Consider the following 16,197-nt stretch of genomic DNA (forward strand, 5'->3'; position numbering starts at 1 on the left):
TGAAATTATAAAGTTTGTCTGATTAAAATGTAATGCCTCAAATACACCAGATATGTCTGCAGTCTCCTCTCTCCCTCGTGACACCGTAAGTACTTTCTGAGTGGCCATATTGAAGTATGTCCCAAAGCGATAATTGTGCTCAGGGGAGAGGAGGGAGGGGACTAAAAAATCCATCAGCTATAGCTCTGCTTTCCAAAAATGAAAAGCAAAGTCACATACTACAAAACAGACCCAACAGTGCCTACTACATGGAAAAAAGCCAGCAACTTTAATGGAAACCTATCTGATCTGTTTGCCGAAATGGAGCTGAGACGGATTGCAGAAGCATGTGGTGTATTTCAGCCGTAAAACTAATTTTTCCCATTCATCTGAAAATAGCAAAGCAAAGGTGGGAATGAGGTTCCATTTTAAGTTTTATTGAGCTTTTCTCTTTTAAACTCTGATGACAGATTGTGCCCTGGAGTTGGGATTTGCATAATAAGGTTAAGATACCAGTTGACCTCAGCCCTGATGTAATTCTTCATTGACAGAGACACTGATTAGCAGCAGAAATAAAGATGGTCCTATTGACTGCTGAAAATGGAGTTAACCTCTAACCCTTCAGAACCTCTGCTCTAATGTGTGTCCTCTGAATATATGTGCTTTCTTTCTGTTTAATAATTTCTCTTCACCTCCAGGCTCATTAATCTCCCTCTAAACCTGTCTTTTCTCTACCCTACCTCATCCTTTCTTCCCATCCTTTATGCATCATGTGACCATGCAGTCTCCTTAAACTGTCCTTTCTCTTTTGTTCCTTTGCTGCTCTCTGATTTGCATATTTCTATTTGTGTACTCACCCCATTCAGGCTGCCCAGGTCTTTGACCTTGTGCTCGTCAGTCCCTGCCTCGTAGTTGATGACTGCATGCTGCTTATCCACACTGCGGGACTTTGAGAACAAAACAAAAATAATAACCCAGAGTCATTAAAGAAATCTTTAGAGAGCAGCATGGTACTGCTGCCTAAGATACAACTTAAACATTTTTAGGTATTATGAGCATCTGATGTAAAGAATGCACTACTGATAGTGATCTTCAATGACTTTATGAAGGACGTGCTGTGGTATCAACATAGAGCACATCAGGAGGAATTTCAGTGTCTTTGACACTGCAGACAACAGACCTTCACATTCATGCTGCATAGCTCTAGACACACACACACACACACACACACACACACACACACACACACACACACACACAAAAGAAGAAAGCAATAGCGCAATGAAGGACTTGAGGTGAAGGTATTGATTTTCTGAGCTCCAGAAGAGCTTGTCAGCTGTTTCAATGGTAAATTGTTTCCAGCACTGACACTGCAACAGTCTGTTAAAAATAAGATCACATGCGCTTGAGATGGAAATATGAGGCTCATTATAATCCATTTGGTAAATATTGCTCATGTGTTAAAACACACTTTGAAGGATACACTAGCATTGACTGATGAGCAAATTTCTCAAAGCCTGTTGGAGCAGTCTCAATTTAAAAAGGCTGCAGTGCTAAATTTGCAGCTGCATTAGATTACATTTGGTGTAAAGCAAGACATTTCTCATTGAAAAGCTTATCATCTGACGTACTGGATTTCAAATTTCAGCTTTCAGTTCCTCTGGAGCAGAATGATTCAGTAAGATTTCAATTTAAATTCTTTAGGTTGCAATTCAATTCAACATCGATTTGATTCAATATTGATTTAAATGCTTTGATTTTAAATGTCCATGCCCATGTGAACATATGTTGTGCGTCACCTCACATTTTGGAGCAATAAAACAACCCAAAAGTCTGAAATTAAAGCTGAAGGAGCTGTCTTTACGCTGCTGTTTTGGTTTCCGTTTTGTTGTTTGGTCTTGTGTGGCCCTCATCCATACAGCGTGAATAACACACACAGCCCCCCACTTGCCAGGAGGTGAATCAATTCAGAGGATTTGCCAAACTGATCTTTAATTGGGCGAGGACATCTTACGATGCATCGATTCATCAATGTTTTTACTCACCCCTAAAGTGCTATAAAACTTGAATACACTTCCAATCATGCAAGCCCTAAAAATCATTAACACCTAAAAATCTTTACAAACTACTACAAACTTACGCACTGGCACATTTAGATCTAAACAACAACCTTTTTCTCTGAGTCTGTCACTTGTGATTCCTTGAGCTGAATGATCATTTTAATTCCCACACGGATCTCTATAACTTTATTTCTCCCCTTGTAACCTCACATTGAAAATAAAAAACTGAATAAAAACTAAATAAAATCTGGTTAACTCAGTGAGATTTGGCTTGATCAAACAGAAGTAAAACCAACCAAACTGCATCTAGTGCTGCATACCAAAGAATTCAGCAGTCTCATGCTGTAAGACACAGATGTATGTACTGCTGACAAACAGAATAACTAAAGATTAAACTAAAGAGGTACAGATGTAGACACAGATAAATGGAGCTTAACTTACTGTACAAAAATGGAGTGTCAGCAAAGTGAACACATCTGAAGTGAAATATTCATTGAATAAAAGCTCGGCAATCAGCGGGCCAGCATTAGACACAGTCCTGCTTTTTCCAAAACTGTGTTCATGTAATACAGGGTTCCTACAGCTCAAGGCAAGTTAAATTTAAGACTTTGTAAGACTTTTTTAATGACGTTGGAAATCAAATTTAAAAACAAGTCAACAACAAACCACAATTAAAACAAACAAAACTAACAAACAAAAACACCACATGAATTACCTGGATTAGAGGCAATTTTAACCCACTGTTAAGTTTTACATAAAACATCACTTTTTACCATTTTTTAACCCCATTTTTACAACTTTATGCCTATTTTGCCCCCATTCATCTTTTTTGGCCACTGTCACAACCATTTTTTGAATTTCTACATGGTTTTTGAAATTTATTGTCAAATTTAATTCTCAATTTCGCAGCCATAATCAATTTTCCTAAGCCACTTTTGGATTTTTTTTTGCCAATTTTTCCTCATTTTTTTTCTCTCTCCAGGCACCTGAGGTAGAACCAAGACATGCGTCTGCTTTAAAAGTTCCTGGTGCAACCACATCACCGTTTCGTTAGTTCCGCTATTGTGATTAAGCGATGTTACAACGAGAGTAAATCAGGAAATTATTTAGAAAAATAGATAAATGTTACTTAATATTTTTTTTACTTCAAACTAGCATAAATCTTATGAATGTGTTCAATTTTTTAAGACTTTTGAAATTTGGATTTAAGACTTTTTAATGCCAATTCAGGCCTTATTTTTAGAGTTATGAATTCAATGCCTTTTAAGACTTCTCAAGGATCCGCGGGAACCCTGTAATAAACCGAGTATTTTCCAGACAAGATCAAAAGTTCATTCTCAAACTTGGAGATATATGAACACAGGCACTGAAGCTCAACCATCTTGTTAAAGCATGGTCTAATAATGATAATACTTCCTTTGAAAATTGTCAGTTTTGAATGTTTTCACCTTACATGAGCCACACACATACTGTTTTAAAATGGACTGACTGCTTTAAAACTGAACAGCTCTAAGGATAAATATTTTGGGCTCTTTGAGAAATTATGTGTTGGGTCTTGGATGTAAATAATATCAGCTCCCGGAGTATTAAAGAAAAAGGCTTTGAGAAAGTTTACTTTTACTGTGCACTGCACAGAAAAAAAACAGCATTAACTGTTTAACCACGAACAAAATGTATAACATACATCTTATATTTTTTCTCTTTAGTGCTTTATTTCCTTTTGACAAACTGTCCTATGGACACTGGTACCAGTAATACCACAACAGAGACTGCTACCATGGCTGCACTCTCTGCCCACAACAACCAAGTCAGTTAGATAAGATCTAACTCAGGAGGTATCTGCCCCACTTTCTATTAATAGTGAGGCAACCAGAGGTACACATGAGCATACGCATGGTCTCCCTGGATGTATGCACAGCTGCACGGACACCACCTCAGGACACACAGACACACAAGCATGAAAAGTTATAAACAACGTCTGTTACTGCAAGAGCAACAGCACAACCCATGCAGGCTAATTTTCAGAAGTCCGTTTGTAATCACGTATTAAACTGACTGCTGTGATGTCAGCAGGTCATTCATACAAGGAAAAAATAATCCTTAATGGGTGTCAGGCTAATCGTATTAAACTATAATCATATCATCTCAAAATGAGCAACTTGCTGGGACTGAGACTGCTATTTATTGTGAGAAAAAAAAGCACCCAAAATACACTGTAAGATTTTGTCTTTTCTGGTTCATCGGCTGCTCTCACCTGTAGCATTAGCTCACAGTCATCCCGGCCAACGAAGATCATCTCCCGAGGCAGCCTGTGACGAGTTCCCCCGCTGCTCACCAGGAACCAGGAGGTCACACTCATTTCTGCAGCCTGTCTCTGCCTCTGGTAAACACCTACAGGGACAGGGGCACACATAAAGAGACATGGTTCATATATATAAGAGTCAGTTAAATATTTGTAGTTTGTTTTAAGATGAGAGCAACATCTCAGACTAAAATTTAACCTTTTATACACTACAATCATGAGTTTAATCACAAACCTTTGGTCCAAGAAGCTCACTGCTGATAGACTGCCAACAACACAGCACAGCACAGCTAGGCCATCCTGAATGAGAAGAAAAAGGATAGTAGTTAACTTATTTTCCATTTATAATCACGAGACAAGTAATGGGGTCATAGAGTGCCCTATAAAATGTAAACACTGGTCATGATACATGGAATCAAACAGTATTGCTTCATTTTGTTTTGCTGGTCGGGGGAATGAGGTTGAGTAGGAGGTCTTGTAATGTGATGCCTCAGTATCTGCGTCTGCAAATGAACACAGAGCCAACCAGTAAAATACATCCTCCCTTTTTCTCTGCCTGCCCTGATCATTGCCAGATGTTAGAGGAGGAAGTGATGTAGGAATGTTGGCTGGCCTCCGCAGCAGGACATTTATTTTCCCTCTTGCCTTCCTCCTCCCCTCGCGCTCCTTCAGCTGAGCTGGAAAAGAGGTCAAAGACAGCTACTCTGACTCTAACTTTTCAGGGCTGGAGGAGCAGAATTGTTAGAAGTTGAGCTGATCGCTGGTTGAACATCTGTTAAGACTGTCTGACTGATTAAGAGGCTGGAAAAAACAGCAACCAAACCCATCTGTTGGATAGTCCACTACAACAAAATGACAATGAAACAACATGGAGCACTCAGAGAGTCTTGCATTCATGAAGCCTTTTACTTTCTGTGCAAATTAATAGTGATGATGAGATAATTTTAGTACAATTGATGTTTACTTAGTCATTCAACAGGTTTTAAATGAGAGGTTTGGATGGGAATTTCAAGAAACACTAAAATAACAGGCATTCGTTTGAGTAAAAAGTGCCAAGAAAAGCCCATCAGAGAAGGAATTAAAGATTATTGAGCTTAGCTCTCACTCACTTGACCTCATAAGTACTGGATATACCAACTCTGTAATCCCCTAAAATTTTAATCAACTGCACACCTCAAACGCTTCTTTGCACGATGCTGTCGAGAGCATGACTGCACCAGAGCAACAGCTGCCTGATGAAAAAGGGATCAGCTTTAAGTCTTAAAGAATCCAACGTCTTCATATCAAATTTAATGTGGGAATTTTAAACAGTTGTGAATGAATTTGATTTACTGTCAAGGATAAATTGTGTTTGTAATCTTATTTAATGTTGCTACTGTGATGTTATTGTTGGAGACAGACAGAAAATGTGGACTAGTTAGTTTGTGAAATCATTTTTTTTCCAGCAAACAAAGACAGAACCACAGTTAAACAATATAATCCAAATAAAGCTGTGAATGGCTCAAATTCCAGTTTAGTATCTCATGCTTCATGATTTGCATCCTCTGCAGACGGTAAACATGTTTCAGTGGTCATAACACAACAGTCACCCAGAACATGCTCTGCCTTCATTAACAGAGAAAGCCCACAGAGAAGAACAGCTCTGCCATTACACTGCAATTATGTCAAGTTCCCCTTCCCACTGAAAATATCTGAAAGCTCGTTGTCTCAATAACCACGACATGCTCAGAGCAGAATGCAAGGTTAATGATAATACAGCTGAGGAGACTGAATACCAGCCTGTGCAGAGCCATTAAAAATCCTTCTTGCTGTTACACATGTACGACACGACACACAGGAGGAATGCTGCGGTGGATCTAAAAAGGGAGTTACTGCTGTCTGTGGAACATGAGCTCCTAACGGTGCTAATGTCAAGATTTTGAGACAGATGTATTTTGTATTTCTTCCTCTATCTCATTAGAAGAGAGAGGATCTAAATTTGAAGAGAACACAGCTCTGAAGAATGTTTGATGTAATTTGTAAATGGGACCACAGATTCTTGAAATTCAACAGTTTTAATTTAATATTCAAAACATTTAAAGGGGACATATCATGCTTGTTTCTCCTTTTCACTGTGCCAGACTAGGATGCCTGTAAAGCATTTCTGCTCTCAGTACAAGTCATTTAGTTCCTTCATTGCCCCACAATAGCGTTCTCAATATCCTCATTTTAGGCCACTCTGAAGATCTCGTTGAAACGCTCCGTTTCGAGAATGACCTCCAGTAACCTCGTAACGTCACAGCTCTTTGTGCTCTGATTGGTCAGTTCTATCAGAGAGGCGGAGGGGGTAGAGCCAGGGGGCGGTTTTTGCAGCATGGCAGTATTTACAAAATCGCCACATTGAATGGAGCAGACCGAGCGAGTTTGCTGTTTGCCAAAACTTCACGGTAAGGCATTGATAGCACTAATGAAGCTTAGCGAAAGTTCAGTCAGGAAGACTGGGGGCACACTCACACACACTTCTGTTCACTCATTCTTTCCCGCTTTGTCTATCAGCTGACTGGGAGGCGCGTCAATTTTTTCTCTGTCCAATCACATCGTTTCCGCTTCAATCGTTAGCCAATCATTTCATAGCTGTCAAAGTTTAAATGCCATCTCTTCTGCTTGTCAGCTGTCTTTCAGGCTCGCGTCTCGACCCTCCTCCTCCCCAGACACCCCCAGTCTCTATGGCTCAGTCCTCTTTTTGCAGCCCAGCAGTCGACCGCCCTGCAGCTGCAGATTGCAGTTCGCAGCCTTGCAGTCGCAGCCCAGCAGTTCTCAGCCCAGCAGTCCGCAGCCCGAGTCCGAAATCCGCAGCCCGCAGTTCTCAATGAATCACAGATCAAGCCTCTTAGGACTATCACCACCACCAGTGTCTAGACTCCATCGGGGGATATCATAATTCTCAATGTCATTGTACCCCCTTCATTTATTAATTGCTCAATGATTGATGGGGTCTAACCGCCAAACTATCTTTGCATGCATTTGTTCATTAAATTGGTTCATAACTCTTTATGGTGTTTAAGTCTCTCCTGATTGAAATAAAATGGCAGAGTGTAGGATACGTCTTTTTGTATTGGACCCTGAGTCAGACCCGGACGGTTCTGCAGCTCAGGAGGAAGAAAATCCACCTCGACATAGATCATCTCAGGACGCTTCAGAGTGGTGAGTCAAACCGGTACTGTAACATGTATAGTTTATACGTTTATACTCGGCTCTTGGTGGGTGTATCCCTCGGTGGCGGTTGTGTGACTAACTGACATCACAGAGGAGGAGCTGCTTTATCAGATTACTCCAATAAAAAGAAAGGATCCTCGTGTCGTCACGAAGGTTGAAATCTTGCAGCCTTATGGCAATGACCTATTTTCAGAGGCATCAAATCTCGTTCTAGGATATCAGAAAAAATACAATATCTCATTTTTTGAAAATTCAGGGGGTGTAAGGTCTTGTTTTCAACTTTATTATTTTATATGTAAGTATTAAATCACGGATCAGCGTGATATGTCCCCTCTAATAGTACAGGTTCTTTGTAATTTCATGGTGTATAAATGTGCAAAAAATGCAATTATTCCATTTTTTTAGTCTAAAAAAAAACTCCACTCTTTCAGCAACTCCAACCCTAGTTGGTGCCAACAAGGAGGAATAGTGACTTCATGGTTTAGGAAGGAATTCCCCAGCCCCCAGACCTTACACACAGAATTAAGGAGTGAAAGGGAATGATTATTCTGAGATGACTATGAGTTCTTTGTGAAGAGGCATAAGTGTGCACAACACTTCCAGCAGTAGAGCGCTGACTCAGATTTAAATCTACAGAAGATATGACGTTAATTTGTTAAGTTTACTTAAACTGAGTGTTAGCTTCAGTGTGGCTGTTCTTACTCAGCTCAAACTGTTAGAATCAAAGTTTTGCAAGAAAGTCATCTTCAGCACAAACAAACCAATAAACAATTAATGTTCAGACACGGGTGATTATAAACAGTCTTTTGTTTTTCTGTCGATTCAAATCTGTCCCCAGCATCTCAAACTAGCCAATCACAGAGGCTGTCTTGAACAGGACAGGAAGTGATGCCATTGAGTGCAAGTTTATTTACTGTCAACTCTAATAAGTTTCTTTCCTGCAGCACATGGCTGTGCCTCTCCACATAGCATCTGGCCCCAGTGTGCATCACAGGATGATGCAACAGCTGAGTAACCATCAGAGCAACTCATCTGCTTCAAAATCACTTTAACCTCCAGGACTGTCACATCACCACAGAGACCCTGAAAGCTGACTCAGACCACAAAGCCCTCACTCACATCACACACATGCGAGGCACATCAGGACAGCAGGAGGAAAAGTAACCAGGGCGGAGAGAGGGAGATAACTCATACACTCGTTGCATACATTTCCTCACAGTCTTGTGATGAGAGCCAAACTTAGTCCCAGCAAAGGGTGTGGTTGTCTGCCTCGATTGTAAAAACGTAGCTTTAATCACAGAGCAACAACAGTAAAACATACCAACAACTACTGTACAGATGTAAAAACCTCATTAAGCAAAAAACATGTTTGATGACACTAAATGTTACATTAGGTATACTCTCATTCTGTAAGTCACTGATAAATAGTGATACAATAAAAAGGCTTTTAGGTGTTAGTTGCCCTGGACTTTCATGTATGGTTAGTCTTTCCCAGGAGAAATCCTCCGCCAGACAAGAAGTGGTGCATTAAATGTTTACAGCAGAAGCAGCAGACGCTGATGGTTTTGATATAAATAGCACTTAACAGTCAGCTGGAGGAGGAATAGCCTCCTTGGCTGAAAAGGCACAGAATGGAGCTGAACCTGATTCAACCCTGTTCACGGGACAATCTGACGATAATATCACGACTGAAAGAGATTTCACCACAGCAAGGACAGCTTAGTACTACAGATGCTATCAAAATGAGAAGATGTGACTCATGTGGCTATAAATATTACAGCTAATACAGCTTAGCAGTACTAGGGTGAAAAAAAAGAGCAATGAGGGTAAGCGCTATGGGGCACACTTTGAAGATGTAAACAAAAGCAGTGAAAACAAAAAACAGTGCAACATGTTCTCTTAAAAATACTGAGATGAGGTCAGCAAATCAATACCTATCAGAGGAGGGAGATTATATTGCACCTGCAACCCAAAAAGTCTTTTGGGGGAAGCAAAAAGTTCAGACCTTGAGGGTTTTAAGAACAAACCTTCCCTGGACAAACAGAAAAGCAGACAGACAAAGCAACAAAAGGATTTTCTAGTCCCTAATGGCTGCGTCTACATGTACAGACATAAAAGTGTTCAGTGAAAGAGGATTTATTGCTCCTCTGTTAACCTCAGACAAAAAGAGGAGCTGATGCATATATCTAAGACACCTGAGCAAGCTGAATACAAAACTATCAACCCTTTAATGACCCATTCTAGAAACCATTGTTTGATTCTAACATCCTTCTTACCTTCTTGCTGCGAAAAAAAAAAAAAAACTGCGAAAAGAGGTGAACCAGGGATGTCCTGATCCGATACAATGATCAGTATTTCCGTCATATATGGCTATTTTTGGGAGTACTCCTCTTTGGACAGCAATGATAGTTAAACAGCATCTTGCAATATTTGTAAAATAAGTGTTCCTAGAGGACGTACCAGCAGGCCTCATTTTAATAAAACAAATATGGTTTGTCATTTACAACAGAATCACCCAACGGAGTAAGGGATTTATCAGAGAAAGGTATTGGTATCAGCAAAACATATCATGAAAAAAATCAAATTGGATCAGAATCAAGGTTATATTAGTTAACTAAAACGAAACTAAAAACAAAAACTGAAATCTAAAATACATTGCAGTTAACTCAAACTACTAAAAACTAGAAAAGAAAACAAAAATGATAAGTAAATTATAACTGTATCTAGTATTCATAAAACTAGCTAACTAAAATTATAGACAAAACGTCCTTAGTTATAGTTTCTGACAGTATTAATAGCCTTTAGAATTTAAATTAATCCGACACATTTTCCTAACCAATTTTAAGACAGTTTTCGGCAGTTGTCAGTGCCATACAGCATCATCATAGCTACATACTGGGACGTGCTTGTTCACTGCACTGACTGGCTGTGCGCTGTGCTGCGACAAAACGTAGGGGAGCAATGAATCAGAGCATCTGTAATAGTTTAATTACATGTGAGTCTTACTTTATTGTTACAGAGTCCACGTTTTTAATTATTAAAGCTCATATTATATTGTTTTATATAATTTATGTTTATATATTATTTTTTGTGTTGAAGGCAGCAGCCAACAGTTCAGTATCAGCATTGACTGAGCAGTGAGCGCTATGATGGACTTGAAATTAAACAGTATGACAAAATATTTACTCTGACCTTTTTGAATCCTGCACCTGGTTAATAAGGTATGAAAAAACTAAAACTAAACTGAAACTAAACTAAAACTAAACTAAAACTAAACTAAAACTAAGCCTTGTTGCAAAAATCAAAACTAAATAAAAACTAGAATGCCCGCTCTAAAACTAATTAAAACTAAACTGTAATGGAAAAAAATGTCAAAACTAACTAAAACTAAACTATAAAGACAAATCCAAAACTATTATAACCTTGATCAGAATTCAAAAACTGCGTATTGGGACATCCCTAGTGTGAACACATCAATGTCAAAGCCAAATGCTGAACTCTTACATCCTCAAGACTAAGCAAATCAATCTTTTCTCTGCAAGGCAGCAAGTCAATCGCAAGAAGTTCTGTTTGACAGCAGTTTAATAAAACAGTATATTTAATGTTCTGGGTCTAAAATTAGGGGTGCACGAAAAAGCACTCTGTGGCCCTCTTGGGATATCAGACTCAAAGTGTGTGATTCCTTTTGACATTTGAATCAAGTTGCCCTACTTTACCTCTCCCTGTGCATAGAGATTAGGGAAAACATTCAGGAGCCATGTTCTGTTTGAGGGAACACCTCTGGATGTTTAGAATAAACCCGACTGCATCATGTGTGTTTTTTTTCCTCCTGCTCAGTGACCTTTTTCAATAAGGGCATGGTCAACATACGAGTCAAATCAAAAGGAAATTATTCACTTTCATAAATCTGAGCTCTAGTTTTAAAGTGAAATTAAAATTCTTCACTAAATTTAAAATGAAAAACAAGCCAAAACAGCTCATGCTTTTAAGTAGTACACTTTGAATATAACACAGCTAAACAGTGAGATAAATACAATAATCCAACATCAACCTCTTCGGACAATAGCACCATGCAGGGGGATAATAAATCATTACAGTGTCACTGAAGCCTCTTAAATCTGTAGAAACCTGAGTATGCACGTTCCTATTGGCTTTATGTATGTTGATGTGGCTTGTAGATGCAGCATGTGGGTGAAAAAAAACTCCCCATGCAGCAGAAAAGACCATATGGTGCAGAGGAGCAGCCACACACATCACATGAGCAGTTGGCAATATGAACAAACAAGCAAACACCTCCATTTAGCCCGCATCCATCCAGCCTGCCTCATTGTTATCACCGTACACAAAGCCAGCAAGCACACCCCTCTTGCCTTAAGACCCGCCACATGCTCCCAGTACTATTCAACATGACCTACAGACCTATATATGGAAATTTATACCTCAGGGATGCTGAGAAATATACAGCATTTCAGTAAAAAACACAGCCTACCCTTGAGCAACACCTGTGAAGAACTCAAGAGGGGTAACCAGCGCTTTGAACACGCTCTCTTACTGATAGAGAAGATAAGAACTACATGGTTATAATCTGAGAGAGTTAATGACGCATATGCCCTGCAGGGTTGTTTGTATCAGTGCATGTGATTCTCTCTGCAAAGCGTGTAATCGGTTCATTTTTCAAAGAAAATATACTGAAGGACTCCAATTACTGGAAGCAGTTTTTCTATTTGAGCAAAATAAAACAGAAAGTTATTATTCAAGCTGAAATACAAATATTTTATAGGTCAGGCAGAATCTCATGGGGGGGGGGGGGGGGGGGGGGGGTCTATTTAAAGAAATCATCTTTAGGATGTTGATGCTTTTTGATTTTTTGGTAATCACCGAACCGGACCATTTGTATGACCTGTTCAATGATCCTTTAGAAGACATCTACTCAAATTTAAATATTAGTCCAACAAATGGAAAGCTGTCATTTTGAAAGCAAAAACTATCTTAAAGGAGTCTCTTTATTCACAGTCTGTAATATCCTTGTGCTGGACTCTAGTGTGAATAGAAGTTTGAATCTTGAATCTTCAGTAGCCAAAGGAGACAGTATTAAAAAGTAGAGGTTTGCTTCACAGAGTGCCCTGCCTGGCCCCTGTGAGCAGATAATGTCTGACCCATGGCCCTTTCACCAGAACATTAGCATTGGCTAACGCTGCCATGTTGATTATGGCAACAAGGATGCCAAATCCTGCCCGTAGCAATGGTCTCAGCAGCAGACAAAATTAGTAAACTGTCTCACTCTGAAATCCACACACGCACTTAAGAGGGGAAAGAAACGTTAGCATAACAGGACAATCAAAGTGAGCCTAGCAGGGCAAGAGACGGGAATGGAAACTGCCCAAATACAAGATCAATATCTGGAGTGGAAAGATGAACAAAAACTGGAAAAGTCAGAGGGGAATACGTTACACCCCAAAACAGATGTGGAGCTCACCCTGTTTTCTTTTTCATTTGAAAACAGGACACACCTCTTGGTGTAACCTAACAAGGGAGAGGCTGATGATTTGTAAAATTTGGTACAAGTTTTTATTTTGGTTTTCCTTCCCCACCAGGCTGTTTATCTGTCCAAACACTTCTCACCATAAACTTTTCTGCTCCTTTTTCTATTCCGTCTCTCTGCACACAAGCTGGGGGTGCATTAGGCAAAGCTATCTGCCTCTAATAAACCTTTCAACTTTTCTACCCAGGCAGATTACTGAGGTGAGATTCATGGCTATTTTAAGCCTCAGGCACCCTGGTACAAAAACACTTTTATGAACGACTTGATTAGAATGGAGGAGACTTGAGTATCTAGACTGAGGCTAGGTTGTTTTTGGTCACAAGTATCACTCCCTGACCACTGAAGTCAAATGAACTCACTTCCTAAACTTCCTACTATACACAATGGCAGTGGGCAGGCTGCACAACAAAGTCCTGTCTACAAGAGGAGAAAATAAGCTCCAGTTATTGTAGTAAACTCTTACTTGTGCAAATTACTTTTTGTCAAAAGTCCTAACAGTGACACAGACACCTTCAAATGGATTATGTGCAGATTACAGTTTTCTGACTTTCAGATTTCTATCAGTAAAAACAAGACAACATATACAAACTTCAACAGATTAAGTAAAATTAACTTTGTTACAACAGATTGCCCATGTTGTTATCCCTACGCCACGTTAACAGACGTGTGTGAGGGCATAGAGTACGGCTGCTTTCTCTCAGTGAGTGCAGCAACTGTCCTGTGACACTGACACACTTTTTAAAAATGCAACTGCCTGTAGAGCCAAGCAGCCTGCCGGCAGCCACATTTGCAGTGAGGACAGGAAGCAGGCGGAAAAAAAGAGGCAGTGCTAAAGAAAGAAGGAGAAAGAGAAGAAAAGAGCAAACTGGACAGGATGGTATCATCTGCACATTCAATGGCTCAGTCCCAAAAACATTTGAATTAATACACAAGAGGAGGGAGGAGACTAAAGGACAAGCTCTAACTCTCCAGCTTTCAAAAGAAACATCAGCTCAGTTCTCAAACAAGCCTGTATAATAAGCTCAGACCTGGATCAAGTGATCTTCTAAGGTGTATCCACTGCCATCACATGGAACTGACAGAAAAGATGAATACATCTGATCAAGTTGCTGTTGTTATAAACAGAAATGTCTTTACCAATAGCTGTGTAATTCAAGTCTATTTCTAGATATCTTCCACAAGCATTGTAACTTAATGTATGCTTCATTAAAAGCAGTCAAATGTCTAATAATAAAAAATAAAGACACACTCTGCAAAAATGTGGCATAGCTTTGTTGGTAACAGGCATGCAAACAAGATTTTTTTTTAAGTTCTTTGCTGATGCTACAGATAATGCAACCATAGCTTACCTTTAGCATCTTCCTAAGTTTTAAATCGATTTGGTGATGACAGGCAAAATCAAACTCAACACAAAGAGAGCGGATGCATGTAGGCCAGCTACATCTGCCCCACCAAAACAAAGCCTCCACACAGAAGAAGAGGAGGGGGTCCAAGACCGAGGAGCATTCTGCAACTGCACTGAAATAGCGAAAGCCTCCTTATATGTTCCTTCCTTCAGATAATATAAATAGATTCAAAGATGACCCCCAGGTTTGTGTCTCTCCACCGAGATGAACACAAAGCGTCCATTGTGACCGACCTTCATTAATGTGCATCCTGTCTCGATAGCCTCCGTGCGGTTGGAGGAGGATGCAACTCACAGGGGAAAAAAAAAACAGGTCAAAAGCAAATGATAGTAGCAGTGTTAGAAAATGTGGTTTATGTTATAACAGAGGCAGTAGAATGACAAGTCTCCATGTACAAAGGGAAAGCAGGGCAGAGTGGTCATGCTGCTGCAAACAACAGTAGCCACATCCAGTTAGCCCACAAAGAGTCAGACCAGTTCTATTTAGCCGTCATAACCACAACATGATGTCCATATACTGCGCTTATTAACATGTTTCATCCATTAAATTGAATATATGTTGATAGTTTGAAAGAGAGAAGTTCTAAAGTCAGCCGTGTCAACCCAGATAGTTTTTTATGTCATCGTAAGCCCTTCTCATTGACATCAATAGAAGGGCAGCACAACAGCAATCCTTTTCCTTTTTGTCTGCCGCAAACTTCACGTGCGTTTAACGGTCAACCACCTAGCTAAAAAGACCACTCTTGGTTAGCCTTTACTCTATTCTGTGTTCTTGATAAAAATTGAAATTTACTCCTCACTTACCCTTCTCCTCTCTCCTGGCTTGTGTGTGTTACTGTTGAAGGTGTGTGCGTGTGGTTAGAACCCAGCCCTGCTGTTGCCGCTGTTCTGTCTCGCTGTGAGCGTCGGCCTTCTCCCCCCTCCGTTGCTCAGCAATACGCTACTCCCTGAAAACGAGCGGTTCGCCGACCGTCAAAGCGTCAACACGTTGGCCACGTAAATCACAACTTCCGGTCCTAACTTTCACATTAAAATCAGAGCGTAAACAGTGCTGACGGAGGGCAGTGACACATCTCAAAGCTTGTGACAAGTTACTGTATCTTGTGAGCAGGGCTTGACACCGGCCAACCGGTCAAATGCGGGTGGATTTCGGCAGTGGCTGGTAACACCGCCGCTCCCACTGGCCACTTTGGCGGGTTGAATTTTATCTCAAACATGGAGCAGAGAGACAAGCAAAAAGATGACTCTGATGATGAAAGCTCTGAGGAAATTTAATTTAACTCTCTTCATTGTCATTCTCATGGAAAAATAAATGATTTTCTGATTACAATCGTTAATAAATATTTAAGCAGTGTCTCTTGCTGAGTTTTTATCAGTTCAATTAATCCCCTTTACCATTTTATTATAAGCAATAACAAACTACTATTTTAATTACTATGTCTTAATAGACTGCATATTTTCATATGAAAGGAGCACAATGTTACACACAACTTTAACAGAGCTGAATACCTGATTAAGGACCTGTGGATTTTAACATTGATCTAGTCTTGTTTTGAGTGTGCATAGGGGTCATTTACATTTAAAGAGGTTGTAAATCTTTTTTTAAGTAAACTTTAGCATGTCATCATCGGCTTTAATCATATTGAACATAATTATCCAACAACAAATTGTGGCCAGTGAAAATACTGAGTGGCTAGTAATTCAGGGATACCAC

The 16,197-nt window shown here is 39.8% G+C and overlaps 1 protein-coding gene across 2 annotated transcripts in view; it reads right to left on the bottom strand.

The window, feature by feature from the left end:
• cep170aa (centrosomal protein 170Aa) overlaps positions 1-15,425 on the bottom strand; it is a 41,198-nt gene extending 25,773 nt beyond the window's left edge. For both annotated transcript variants that reach the window (XM_074675274.1, XM_074675272.1), the window contains exons 1-4: positions 15,288-15,425; positions 4,577-4,641; positions 4,294-4,430; positions 837-926 (exon numbers count right to left, since the gene is read on the bottom strand). In XM_074675274.1, the coding sequence (XP_074531375.1) occupies positions 837-926; positions 4,294-4,398 (195 nt within the window). In that variant the 5' untranslated portion in view covers positions 4,399-4,430; positions 4,577-4,641; positions 15,288-15,425. The remainder of the gene's footprint in view (positions 1-836; positions 927-4,293; positions 4,431-4,576; positions 4,642-15,287) is intronic.
• Between the last annotated feature and the right edge of the window lie 772 nt (positions 15,426-16,197).

This window comes from Halichoeres trimaculatus, unplaced genomic scaffold (assembly GCF_033239565.1).
Source record: "Halichoeres trimaculatus isolate MK-OKI-2021-1 unplaced genomic scaffold, fHalTri1.1 fHalTri1_scaffold_8, whole genome shotgun sequence".
NCBI lineage: Eukaryota > Metazoa > Chordata > Actinopteri > Labriformes > Labridae > Halichoeres > Halichoeres trimaculatus.